Source organism: Pteropus medius, unplaced genomic scaffold (assembly GCF_902729225.1).
Source record: "Pteropus medius unplaced genomic scaffold, Ma_sr-lr_union100, whole genome shotgun sequence".
Classification (NCBI taxonomy): Eukaryota; Metazoa; Chordata; class Mammalia; order Chiroptera; family Pteropodidae; genus Pteropus; species Pteropus medius.
Window position 1 is genome coordinate 11,987,465 of NW_024354500.1, and position 14,446 is coordinate 12,001,910.

At 39.0% G+C, this 14,446-nt stretch overlaps 1 protein-coding gene across 6 annotated transcripts in view; it reads left to right on the forward strand.

Moving 5' to 3' along the window:
* The first annotated feature begins 636 nt into the window (after positions 1-636).
* The window catches only part of UBE3D (ubiquitin protein ligase E3D), a 129,919-nt gene continuing 116,109 nt past the window's right edge, over positions 637-14,446 (forward strand). For 3 of the 6 annotated variants that reach the window (XM_039852990.1, XM_039852989.1, XM_039852988.1), the window contains exons 1-3: positions 848-1,030; positions 7,823-8,019; positions 11,272-11,362. In XM_039852990.1, coding sequence (XP_039708924.1) covers positions 942-1,030; positions 7,823-8,019; positions 11,272-11,362 — 377 coding nt within the window. In that variant the 5' untranslated portion in view covers positions 848-941. Of the gene's footprint in view, positions 1,031-7,822; positions 8,020-11,271; positions 11,363-14,446 lie in introns of all 6 variants that reach the window. The other 3 variants (XM_039852993.1, XM_039852992.1, XM_039852991.1) reach the window with 3 other exon arrangements.

Consider the following 14,446-nt stretch of genomic DNA (forward strand, 5'->3'; position numbering starts at 1 on the left):
AGCTTCTTGTTTTTAAAGAATTCTTATACTTCTGCAGAGGCCTTGTGTTTTAATATTTTCCATTATAAATATTTATGTTATACTACTTTTGTGTCAAACTTTCCATAACTACTAGTAGTAATGAGGTTAGGACTTCTTTGAGTCAGTTTTTATTTCTGCAGAAGTGGAAATGTACACAATCATTCCCATCTTCCTTTTTTCAAAGGTTATAGGAATGGTTAATCCTGTGATTCATGAAACTGGATTTAACCACTCTTCAGCATAGGGAGCAGAAAATTTAGTTTTGCAACTGTTTCCATCTGGGAGCGATCGTGTCTACATTGAGAAGCAATGCCAAGTCAATGCTGGACATCTGACGCCTGACGGAGGACAACTACCAAAGGACTGACTGACCATAGCTCTTAAAAAAGAGACCGTAATTTATAAAAACAAAAGATAAAGTGGGTTTGGAGCGGAGAATTCTGCTCTCATGACTCCTGGGGACAGTGGCAGCCTGTATCGCCTCCCTCTATCATTTTCCTCTCTTCCAGCCTCACCCCTCTCTACGCCAACCGAAGGCGTGCACTCCGGGTTTGAATTTTAAGGTCATTTCCAGGGAGACTAAAACATCACGCCCGTAAGAAACAAAGTGGAATGGCGGTTTGGATCTCGCCGCCGACACTTCTCAGAACTCGTTCCATAAAGCGGGATTTGAAAAAGCTCACGCCCCCCGCCCCAGGTCGAGTCCTCTCGGAGGCGCGCGTCTGCCCGGCAGGCGGCGCTGTGGGCTGGCAGGCTGTTTCAGCCTAGTGATAGGTCCGGGAGTCCCACGCCGCCGCCGCCGCCGCCGCCCCTGCTGCTGCTTCTGCTGCTGCTGCTCCTGCTACTGCTCTTCTCGCTCGTGCTTGTTGCTCTTACTCCTAAGGGCCCTGTTCGCCAGAGTCTCCGGCTGGGCGCCCGCTATGGCCGAAGCGGCAGCGGCAGCGGCGGCGGCGACTCGCGTCTTCCTGGAGGTGCGGAGACAGCTGCAGAGCGCGCTGCTGATCCTGGGGTAAGGCCGGGGGTGGGAGTGTGGACCCCGAGGCGCGGTGCCTAGCTCGCTTTTCTGCTGCATGGGGAGTCTCCGCCTCCCTTGGAAGGACGGATTTTTTAGTTTATTTCCTGTTGCTTAGAACCCTCTTGATTATTCAAAGTGGAGTGCCACCCCCCGCCACCCCATTGACAACGTCGGCATCACCTGGGGGCTTTTTAGAAATGCAGTCTCAGCCCCACACTGGACATGCTGAATCAGAACTTACTCAGATGCACATTAAAGTTTGAGGAGCACTGATGTAAAACACAGATGACAATGCCTGGCGTTTCCAACAAAACAGTGCACAAAAAAAATGCCTTGTCTACCTCTTTTCAGGATCCTCGCTATCAGATCAGTTCCAAAGTGAGAGCTTCCTGTTTTGTAAATAAACTCGGTGTGCTTTTTCTTCCCCAAACTGCTGAGAAACTGGCAGTCGTTCAAAACGTGTGCCCGGTGAATGACTAACAAAAGTTGCAGACTTATTGGAGTTCATTCTTTTATTCATATTCCGAGTTTCAATGAGAAGTCTGCACACGAAAAGTATTCTCTCTTGTTTGTTTTGTAGTATGTGATTCCCTTGTGACCACTATTTCAAATACAATAAATTAAATGTTAAAATTCTTAAAAAATTATTACACAGCGCCACTCTGAGGTAGATTGATGCTTAGCTTTCTCTTTTTCCCTTAAATTAGCCAGGTATCTGTGGCAGGCAGCTTTGGATTTGGCATGAGAACTGAATTCAAATTCTAATTTCTTCACAAGGGTATATTCATTTAATCTGATTTTTTTTCAATTGTAAAATGGGGCTATTTATTACTCTTCTTTTTATCTCTCAAATCATGAGTTCAGATAAGTATCTCCAATTCCACCTTGTAGGGTTATTAGGAGCCCAAACCTTACACAAAACCAAACAAGACAACCTCCCTACTTCCCCCTATCAAAGGGGCCCTTCACAGTTCTCCTGGATTAGTCTCCCTTGTTTAAGCAAGTTGAGAAACCTAACTTTGCTAGACTACTGACTTGTCCCTGGAGATCTTTGACTGTTAAGCTGTTGTCATCAGTCAATTCTCCCTACTTCTAAAAGCAACCACTTTTGATTTCATTCAATAAAGTTGAGTTTTGCCATTTCTTCAACTATGTGTAAATGGATTCATACAGTATGTACTTTTTGGTTTCTGGCTTCTTCAACAATTTTTTTCGAGATTCATGTTTTATCATTGCATATATCAAAAGTCAATCTTTTTTTTTTTTGCTGAGTTGTTTTCCACTGTATGAATATATGACAATTCATTTATCCATTCTTCTATTGCAGGATATTTTGTGTGTTTCTAAAGCTTGCTTATTATGAGTAAAGCTGTCATAATGTTATATAAGTCTTTTTGTGGACATACACTTTCATTTCTCTTGGGTGATTACCTAAGAGTGAAAACGCCAAGTCATATGGTAGATGGGGGCTTTATGATAAACTGCCAAGCAGTTCTCCAAAGTGGTTGTATGATTTTTCACTCTTGCTAAAAAAAAAAAATGAGAATTCAATTGCTTCACATTCTTGTCTGCATTTAGCGTTATCAGTCTTAATTTTAGCCATTGTAGTGGTATAAAGTGGTATCTCATTGTCATTTTAATTTGCATTTCCCTGATTAATAGTGTTGAGCACCTTTTCATTTGCTTTTTGATTATTCATGTATGTTCCTTGGTAAAATATCTTCTAATTTTTTGGCATTAAAAAATCAAGCTATTTGTCTTATTGTTGAATTTGAAGAGTTCTTTATATAGTCTGAAAACAAGACCTTTCTCATTTATGCCTTGTGTGTGTGTATGTGAATATTTTCTCCCAGTCTGTAATTTACCTTTTATTTTCTTAATAGCGTTTTTTAAACAGAAGAATATACAATTTATTGATTTTTTTTTTTTTAGTGGTTAGTGTTTTTTTGTGTCTTAAGAAATCCCTGGCTACTCAAATTTGTAAAGATTTTTTTCTGTACTTTCTAGGAGTCACATAGTTTTACCTTTAGGTCAGTGAAAATATCAAATTCATTTTTTACATTTGGAGAGAGGTAGAGATCAAAGTTCTTTTTTTTTTTCCTGTGAGGATATCCAGTTTTTCATTGCCATTAGTTAAAAAGACTGTCATTTCTCCCACCGAAATAACTCAATGTCTTTGTCAGAAATCAATTGATTATACTGTTTGCATGGTATATCTTTTTTACCCTTTTGCTCTCAATCTATGTCTTTATAAAATTTTTGTAGCATCTACTGGGTGGAGTTTTTTAAATCCATTCTGACAATCTCTGCATTTTAATTAGAATTTTTAGTCTATTTACAGTTAATGTAAATTATACAGTTGAGTTTTATTCTCGTTCCTAATCTTAAAAGAAATGTTTCTAGCATTTTACCATTAGGTACGATGAAGCTGACTTTTGGTTAATCTGTTTAGTAGATTGCATAGTTTCTTTTCTTAATTGAGTAAGAGTTTTAATCGTGAATAGATATATTTTCTGTAGTGATTTCTGCATATATTGTGATGGTCATATTTTTTTCATTTAATCTTTACATCTGTGAATGCATCAGAAAAATCTATTTGTGTTAAGCCATCTTAGCATTCCTGGGATAAACCTTGGCTATCCATTTGTTCAATCCATGGATATTTACTGAGTTCTAGTGTCAAAAACTCAAAATTCTAAGTGCTGGGTGTACAGCCGTGAACAGTAGTAGCAACAGCAAAGACAAAAATACTTGCTCTCATTGAGTTTACTGTCTAATGGAGGCATTGGACAAAAAAAATACACAAAATAAATGAAATATATATTACTTTAAATAGAGATAAGTACCTAGAAAAAATAAAACAGAAAAGGGGACTGGGAGAAAAATTACAACCAAATTTCTCCAAATAAGAAAGCAACATTTGAGTTATAAACTGGGAGAAGTAAGGTTTGGAACCAAAAGATAACCTGGTAGAAGACTGAGCATTTCCCTGTAAGTGCGACGGAACACCTAGTTCAGAGAGAGATGCTGATGCGCTGTGGGAGCACATAGCAAAGGGTCTTACAGTGAGTAGTGTGCTAGTAAATGTTTAACAGCCTGCTTTACAAAAAGCAAAGCAACCAAACAAAAACCTCCCTGATTTGCCACATTTACTGGTTGCTATTCTGTAAATACTTTCACCATGGATGATGTCAGGCTACCAAAGTGAGGTCAACTGGTTTGCAAAACGCCTGGAATTTTAACAACTGGCTCTAGCATGTCATTGGGTCTTATACGCCATTGAAAGAACTTTAGCTTATACTCAGAATGAAATGTGAAGTTATTGGATAGTTTCAAGCAGTGTGACACCTGAAAGAATACAAGCGAATAGTGAAGAAAGCCTCAGATTATAAAGAGTGCTGACAATTAGGGTTTCTAAAACTTCAAAAGTTTTAGAGAAGTCTTTTGAGACCGTGTAAATACCCTTTTCCTCATCAGACTTTCATTTTATTCATTCATTTATTTACACCAGTATGGACCCTCATAGTCCTGTTTTTTTGTTTGTTTTTTCCCCCCAGTGGATTACCGTTTTTCTCACATTACACCAGATGTGGCCAGTAAGGGTCCTTTCAAGATGAATTCTGTCTTTTTTGACATGTCCTTATCACTTATTGATTTATTCTTTGTTGCATAGTAAGATATTCCAGACTCATCTCATTTTTTTCCTGTTCTGTTCCTGGATGTAGTTATTTTTCCAAAGAACCTTGTTTTGTTTTGTTTTAGTTTATTTTTAACTGGAAAATGACCTTTAGAAACCAAGGTCTGGGCACAAAGTTTGCTCGTTACTATTGGGCTGTCACTTCTCCCAGGCCCATTGGTGGACAGAACTAGAAGAATGTATGTGTGTGGCATATGTATGATGTTTATGTATGAGTGTGTGTGTGTGTGTATGTTTGTATCTACATCATACATACACATGTGTACATATACATCTATATTTATTACTGTGTCTGTTTATATACATTTAAAACCATGACTTCACACAGATATTTCCAATTCTAATTTATCACCATAGGTTCCATTCTGGTTTCCTATTTGTAATTCTGTTCTCCCACAGTGAGAATCCTGGTTTCCATTATCCTCATGACATATATTTACATGGTCAATTCCTTATGTAACTAATTCAGTGGCATCCTTCGCTACTTCTTTTCCTCCTACTCATTGTTGACACTCCTTACTTGCTCACGCTGTTATGGACTGAATGTTTGTGTCCTCTCGAAATCTGTATCTCGAAACCTTAAGCCCCACTGTGATGATATGAGGAGATGGAGCATTTAGTAGATACTTAAGTTTAGATGAGGTCATGAGGGTAGAGCCACCGTGATGAGATTAATGCCCTTCTAAGAACAGACACCAAAGCTTCCTCCCTCTGTGAGAATACAGTGAGAGGGTGGCCATCTGAAAGCCAGGAAGGGAGCCCTCAATAAGGGCCGAATCTGCTGGCACCTTGGTCTTGGACTTTCTAGCCTCCAGAACTGTGAGAAATAAATGTCTGTTGTTTAAGCCACCTGGTCTGTGGTATTTTGTTATAGCAGCCTGAGCTGACTAAGACAGGCTCTGAAACCCCCCAACTCCATTTCAGATTCCCTCCTCACCCCTCTTGGGATCTGACATCCCTGCTGGGTGGCCCTCCTTAGCTCATAGGCTATATGGCAGATGCCCTCCTCACCCTGTTGGGTTTTTCACATAAACCCCAGGCCACCGTGGTTCTCCCACCACTGCATAGATGCCTACCTTGCTCAGCCTTATGTGATAGGCTGAGTTTTTCAGGAATAAGAAAGGGAAGAAGAGTGATAAGCCAGAGATGGGTTCTGAGAGGGGCCTTAGAATCCCAGTAGTATCCTTTAGGATACTTCCAAAGTGCCAACCATGTAGTCCAATTTGAAAATCACTGAAGTAGTATAATGGGAAAATTGTGTGTCTTAGAGCAGTGGTTGACAAACTATGGCCCACGGGCCAAATCTAACCTGCTGTTTTGGTACACCCTATGAGCAAAGAATGGATTTTACATTTTTAAAAAGGATTGTTGGAAAAGAAAACTACAAAGTAGAATATGCAACAGACATCATATATGGCTTGCAATTTTTTACATGTAAAAAATTTTCTTTGTATAAAATTTTCTGATTTGTGCTTTAGAGGATTATTGCTTTTTAACCATAATTTCTTAAAACTGGACTTTTGACTCAAGAGTTTGCGGCTATCTTCCTGGAGAATTTCAGGTTCTTTGATATTCTGTGTTGCCAATTAAATGCAGAACCATATATTTTGAAGAGAAATTAGCCAGAAAGTAGTCTTAAGATTTTCGAAGACAAATGAAGAGAACTAACCAAGATTCACGCCTGAACACATGCTATGACTTTCGGGCTTAGATGACCTTTATGTAGATGGCCCGCATTCTGCACGTAGGTGACATGAGGTAGTTGGCCTGCCCCTGTTGTCTGCACTTAAAAGGGAGTCAGGGTGCTTTGCCACTGTAGTTACAATGCTAAGCATATTTCAGCTTCAGATGAGAATCATTTCTGTATGTGTTTATCCCCCTCTGTACTTTTGATACCTAGCAAGTGGACAGGGCCTGTGGTTTCTTCTTTATTGCCTATACTAAGTTATTTGGGATTGTAGTGAACCGGATTAGTAAGTCCTATTTGCTTGGTATTCATACTTCTTAAACTGTTTTCTTAGTTACTTTTTTTATTATTAAAATTGACAAGAAAGTTTTTTTCTTTTGTACTTTTTCACATAATCTCAGTCTCTTTATCAAAATCCTGTATATCAAATAACAATACTTCAATTCACTGTAAGAAAATAAAACATCATTGTAATGCTAGTCTCAGAAGCAAGAATATTTTACTCACACTCCCATTCATTATTTAAATAACACTTAGTGCTTGACCTGAGATAGTCCCTATACTCTCCCATGTGCCTCCATAGTACCCTGTATTTATCGTGAATAAGTACAGTCTAGTTTTCATTGATCCCTTGAGCATTTCTCTTTACTTGGCAATCCCCTGTTGGGGATTGATCCCTCAGTTATTCCTGTTTACTTGCTTGTCCCCTATTGAGAGGGAGGTGGGTACAGGAACTATCTTGTTAATTATTGTACTCCTAGTGCCTGGCACATTATAGAACTTACAAAAGATGTGCTGAATGAATGAATGAGTGAGTGAAAGGATGTGCAAACCATGCTAGGGTCAAGGGATGCAAAGATGAATAAGCCACTGTCTAATGCTGTCTTGTTGAATTCTCTTGCAAAAAAATATTTCAGAGAACAAGTACATGATATTTGACAGGCCAGCATTAGATTGTGCTGGTTTGAAGAAGCTGAAATTGGGAAGACTAGTGGGAGGAAATGGGGCGCATGAGGAAATGGAATGGCAGGCTGTGCACGCAGAATGGCTCTGGGAGCAGCCTCAGGAAGGTCCAGGCTGAAGTAGATGGAGGAAGCACTAGAAGAGTTGGGACTCAGAAACATTAGCAATGGGGGAAAAGTGCACATTTTAAAATGTATCATTACCATAAAAAAAGAAGCAAGAATAAAATATATGTCCCAGACCTTTCATGTTACAGTAGTAATATAATGAACTCTGTCTGACCTGATCTAAATCTAGTTTCCCTTACTGTTGGTTCACTGTTATTTTTCTGGGATTAGTTGAAGAGGAATGGAGAGATCTTTGTCCACTTTTGTTTCTTTCATCATGTGGGTTTCATCAGTGAGAAGTTTTGTGTGTGTGCTTTATTTTTAATTACCAGAGAGCCAAAAGAAGCAGGTTTGCCCATGGATATTTCTGTAACGCCATCATCGCTCCAGGTGAAAACCTCTGAAGGCTGCACAGAGATCTGGCTTCCAGCAGAGGTCAGGCTTATACCTTCTTCTTGCCGTGGGCTACAGTATCTGCCTGGAGATGGGCTGCACCTGCGGCTGCAGGCACGGGCAGGAGTCAGCACCAGTAAGTACTACCAGCATTCCTGTTCCTGCACTTAATTTTTTGTTATAAATCAAAGGGGCCTTTTCCTTTGAATAGTTAAACTTTTCCCAGGTGAAAATAACTCCTCATCAGTGGCATGGAAAGAACTGGGGGTCAAGAAGATCTAGGTTCTTGGCCAGCTCTGCCAGTTATCAGCTGTGTGTAGTTGAATATGTTACATAACTTTTCTGAGGCTTTGTTTCTTTTGGGTGTTTTTTTTTTTTTTTTTTTTTTTCCATAATAAACTTTATTTTTTTAGAGCAGTTTTAGGATCGCAGCAGAATTAAGGGGAAGGTACAGAGATTCCCCATATGCCTCCCGCTTTGTTTCTTTAATTATAAAATTACCTTGCTCACAGAGCTGATGTGAGATTAAATCAGATGGCAATTATGCAAGACCTGGTTGGTTTTAAAGCATTACAGAGAAACTCATTAATTCAATAAATGTTTCTTTATACTATATGCTAGGGATTGACCTAGGTTCTTGGGATGCAGAAGTGAACAAGCTATGATGGTCTGTGCCCTCATGGAACTTACATTCTAATGAGTAGGAATAGATAATGACCAAATTAAAATTACTTGGATACAAAGAAAAGTGCTATGGGCAAAGTAAAGCAGAATAATGGGATAGAGAATGACTGGGTTGGGTGGAAGGTGGTCAGGAAAGGCCATTCTGAGGAGGTGATATTTGACCAGAGAACCAAGTGATAGAAATGATCCTGCCCATGTAGAGACACTACGTAGAGAGAACAGTACAGGTAAACATTCTGAAATTGAGTTTGATGCATAATTTGATTTTGATTGATGTGCCTGTCATATTTCCAATATTTTATTACTGGCACATTGATTCAGTAACAGTAGAAACGTTTCTCAGAATAGTTTTTTGAAAAATTATTGGTTTATCGTATCTCCTACCATGTAAGTAATATACTTTGGAGCATTAAAAATGATGTAAAAGGGGAAACAGAGGCTGTAACAGACCAATGAGATGTTCATTATCAAATAAGGATTTTAGTTCTTCCAGCTATGAGACTTCACTGCTGCCCCATTTATACTAAGGCTTTCATCTGAGTTACATGGAGCCTAGAGGTGGGGTCACCAGGATTGTTCTGAAGAGCCATTTAAGAGATATGGAACATATTTCAGTTCCCTTGAGTCTCTATGCTGACTTTTGAAAAGAAAGAGAAGATAGACGGAGCTTCTCTCCTTTTTTTGCTGGAGGGTTAATTTTTTCTCAACTACTAGATTAATGAATAAGTAGTCTGAGTTGGGTGGAGTTGGTTTCAGGGACAGGGATAAGAAAAAGTATGTAGTTTAAATGGCAGAAGATAAATACTAAGAATAACTGTTGTAGTATTCATGGAAAGAAGAATGGGTCACCAAGATGAGAAATGAACTAACGAACTCTCTGAGTGTACCTACGAGTGGGCAGAGGAAGCATTGTTTTAGGGAAGAAGCTGTGGGAGCCTGGATCTTGTGAAGTCATCACCACTTCTTTAGCCATGATGAACAGCAGTAACCACGGCTGGAATGTGTTGTCTATCTGGAATCTGGGCAAGGCAGGCATAGAAGCCACAGTGGGGTGTTTTCAGATCTGCTGCTAGTTTTCTGGGATGTGATTTTTGGTCTCATACTAAGGAGGTATAGAAACCTTCCAGAGACAGAATTGGTTTGTTGCTTACCCATATTCTGTAAAAGTTAATATACAAATAGCAAAACTTGAACTATTTAAAAATTTTATAATCAGCAAACATTATTTTTTGATTTTAACTGGAGGACAAAATAAATTGACTGCTGTGTATTGGTTTGCATATTGTTTGCATTCATTAGTCTCCTGTTTCTTTATATTTTTAAAACATTTTATTCAAATACCTGAAAACGAAAGCTTTCAAAGCTGTTCTGCAGTGCGTGAAAGAGTATGCAAAGTAGATTCCTCAGTACTTAATTGCTTTAGTGCTTTCCACATAATAGGTGGTGAATAAATATTTGCTGAATGAATAAATGTCAGATAGGTGCATACTGATGTAAATTTGAATCAAAATATATTGTAGGAAGTGAGTTTTGAAATTTTTAGCATTCATTTGTGATTCGGGGTTTTTAAAAAGTTTATGTTTCAACTAGAAGAACGTTCTTCTAAAGACCCTAGTAAACATATGTTATACTCTTTAGAACGTAATGTAGATCAGATTATGACCTTTCACATGGCACTGGCTACAGTAAAATCTGATACAGCACAGGCATTAGGTTCATCCCCAGGTGGCAGTGCTCTCCCAAGATGCCACTAGGGCAGAAAGTTCTGACTTGAACCTGAGCCGGTAGATCATGCTGGGTGACCAGCAGAGGGGAGTATTTCACTGAAAATTTTATTGGTTCCGAAAAGAATATTTTGGATGTTTTACCCAGGCCTATTTAATTTTACAATACGTACAAAGTAGCATAAACCAAATTCAAATTGTTTGATTCTAATAGATAAGACCTCGTTTCTTTAGATTTTTTAATAGACGTATTTCTGGTGGAGTTTTTTTGGGGGGAGATGGGGTGATGAAAAAATTTGTCTTTCTTATGAATAAAGTAATGGAAATTAAGAGAACATACTGCCTCGTGCTGCACTTCACATAATGTAGAAAATATATGTTTTTCCACAGCTTTAATCAGAAATTGTGTTTTGCACTCAGAAGATTGAATTCTTCTTAGGAGCCATTCCATTCCCAGGAACTGGTTTAATAAAGACCAGTTTCAAGATTCATTTTGTTTGTTCATACTGGTAATATGTCCGAGTGGACATAAATCTTGTTTAAATCAAATTAAACTTAAATTTAAGAGCTTTATTTACCAGCAGTGACGCAGATGAAAAAGTCCACCTAACACATAGCAGAGAAAAGCTGAAGATAGTGCAGCTCTGTGTAGTTAGCTTGATGTGAAAGAAATAGACCCTTTTCTCTCATCCTTAATGTTGGTATTTATGGAATGAGAGAAGTAACACAACAGCATGTTACATGGATAATCTACGGCCATACCTAGCTCTGAAACACTTAGCACAATCTGTTGGTTTGAAAACACTTCACAATATTTGCTTCTGGTTGAGTCATTAGATAACACTAATTAAATGTATCCTTTTGGGTAGACCATAAACAGTGTTTATCGATGGTAATTTATTGTGGCTATTAAACTTTTATAAATAAATTAACATATTTGTCCCAAACCTAAGATTTGCTATTTTATTGATTTCCTTTAGAACTGATTTCAGTGTTTAATCAAAACTCACAAGCCCAAGACTGTTGCACATTTTATTGCCAATCCTGCGGTGAAGTCATAATAAGGGACAGGTAAGGAATGTATTTGACACTGATTAATTCTGTACCTGGCAATGGTTTTCTCTTTTTTCTATTAGAATTTTTGAAGTAATTGCCAAGGGAGCAGTATATGGCCTTAAAATGAGAGCCAGCTTAATGTCACTTTGAGCAAAATCAACCATAAAGCTCTCCAGTAATCACAGAGCAGTTAGGTCTTCTCAAGGTGACAGAGGGGAACAATTAGATGCTGGCTTTGAGGGCGGAAGGCTTATCTTGGTGGAAGAGCCTGGGTTGATCACTGTGGCACTTCCTGAAAAGAGACATTGGACCAATTGCATGTTTTATCCATCATGTTGGTAACTGAGGTTTTCTACATTAAGTGAATTTTCTAAATAACAGAAGCTTTTGCAGCAGTTCAGACTTTTTATTTGAACTATTTCTATTAGTGCCTTTCTAAAATCCATTTCCTATTTCTCTGCTTATTAAAACAGCCTATAGAGCACAAATTAACCTTTTCTTGATGATAAGGTTAATCTTACAACCTGTTCTTGCAATGTGCTATGATTACCCTATTGAGACAGAAAGGGCTCTTTGCTGCATTCTTTTTGTTCCCAAGTTGTCCTTTTTAATTATTTTTCTATCTGCTCCCTTTCTCCTGTCAGCTTCCTTGTTTCGTGGGTATAAATCCTTCCCCCTGAATTTTTAGCTTCTGATCACTCATAGTCTGGAAAGACAGATGAAAACCTTATTATTTGTGAATGATATTTAAAGAAGGAATTTAGAGCTCTTTGTTAGATGAATTTCCTCTGAGACAAGTGCCTGAGATTTAAATGTGAATGGGTCCTTTTCCATCAGAAACCTGCTCCTCTTCCAAGGCCCCTTGTCTCAGTGCATGCCAAACCTCTACCTGCGTCCTCAAGGTAGAATCCTGGTGGTATCGCTTTCCGTTACTCCCTGTCCCTCGTATGTAGTCAGTCACCAGGTACTTTTGCTGTTTCCTTCCCCGCATTGCTCACGTAAGTCCACTTTCTTCCACCCCAATGCCACTACCTCAGTCAGGCCTACTGTCTTCTCACCTAGTAGCACTTGTTGCCAGCTCCTTATCTGCTTCCCTTTCCTCTAGGTTCGCTCTCATCTGACCATTTCTACACTACTGACGGTTAGATGCAGCTCGCTCCCCTGTTCAAACCTTTCCATGGCCTCCCATATTTTTCAAGATAAATTCCAGACCTTAGCATGCCATGCTAGGTCCTTTACGAGTTTGCCTCTGTTTTCCTCTCCACCCTCATGTTTTAGCCCTCCTTCCCCAACCCTCTTCCTTCCCCCACAAAACAACACACTGTTATTTACACACATTCTGTGCACAGCTCTAATGATCAGCCTGTGGTCCCCAAGTCTCTCCATGCTTTTCGCCACCCTAGGATTTAATGAAAGCTGCCCTCTCCCTTGGAATGCACCCAATAACCTTCTTTCTCTCTGGTTAGCTACTAAATTCACCTGATAGGACATCTCCTGTTGGGCACCTTCCCTGAACACTGGGTTGGTTTATGTGTTCCTCTAAGGTTTACTTGTCTTTCTTTCCAATTAAGCTATAGGCTCTAGGGGTGAGGATAGTCTTTTTAACTCCTGTATTCCTCATCCCTATGTATTTAGAGTACAATATAATATAGTAGCTAGTAGTACAGACTCAGAAGCCAGACTGTTTGGGTTTGCATCCACCATTTACTAGCTGTGATCCTGGGCAAGTTACTAAACTACTCCATGACTCAATTTCCTTGTTACAAATATATAGATAACAATAGGTTGTCAAGCAAATTAAGGTTGTTTGGAGGATTAAATGAGTTAATTGTTTATAACAATGTCTACACATGGTAGGCATTCAGTATGTGGTAGCTACTGCTGTTGTTATTCTTATCATCATCATCCCCAGCATCAGGCACAGTGCCTGATGGACAGTGCACTGTCAATAAATTCTTGCTAGGTTAAATTGAATCAATGTTAGGGTGTTTATTTTGGCCTTCTGCCAGCCTCCCGCTTGCTTTATGATTCCTGGCAGTGTCCAAGGAAGGTGAGATCGCAGAAAGTTAGCCTAATGGAAGTGAGAGACTGTGAACAGAGCATCCTCTGAATGATTACCTTGGGTAAGAAGTGAGGTGACTCTCACTCTGCAGAGGAGAGGAGAATGCCCTTGCCCAAATTACCTGAGGGCTGACATTGCTGCCAAGTACGCACTCTGTGACAGTCCCATTTTAGCCTGAAAGCTCCACAGCATCCCGGTTTACACTGTAGTTTAACCAAGAACATTTTCCTTCTGTCAGTCTATTTTAGCTTTGGTTTAATTTTCACATGAAGTTTCTAAAACATGCCCATACAATGATGAAGTGACCTAGCACTTTTAGTAGGAGCAAGTTCAAGTCAGTGTAACAGTGTTTTCTGGTACTGCTTATAGTAAAGGATATGCTTGTTCCTTATTGGCTGATATTTGTTTCATTGGAAAAGGATATAGATATGAAAAATCATTACCTATAGTCCCCGTTTTTCCTATTCAGGAACTGTATCTTCTGTTTTCTGTCAATTCTTTTTATGATTATGGGATTGAAAAGAATAAGGGCTTAGAAGCTAACATTGAAAGACAGTATTTATTCTCTCTAATCCTGACCTAAGAAGCCATGTAGCATAGAGGCTAGAGTGGGAGAATGGGACCTGGGTTTGAACTTTAACCTTACTAATTAGCAGCTGGGGAACCTTGTCCATATCTCCTCTGCTTCTTTTTTTTTAATTAAATTTATTGGGATGACATTGGTTAACAGCATTATGTAAGTGTCGAGTGTGATTCTGTAATGCATCATCTGTATATTGCATTGTCTGCTTACCACCCAAAGTCTCATCTCCCTCCATCAACATGTATTTGACCTCCTTTATCGTCTTCACCCTTTCCCCTAACTCCCTTCTCCTCTGGTAACCATCATACTGTTGTCTATGTTTGTTTGTTTCTTGCTTTCTGTTTTATATCCCACATATGAGTGAAATCATATGATTCTTATCCTTTTCCATCTGGCTTACTCTACTTAGCACGATACTATCAAGATCAATCCATGTTGTCGCAAATGATGGTAT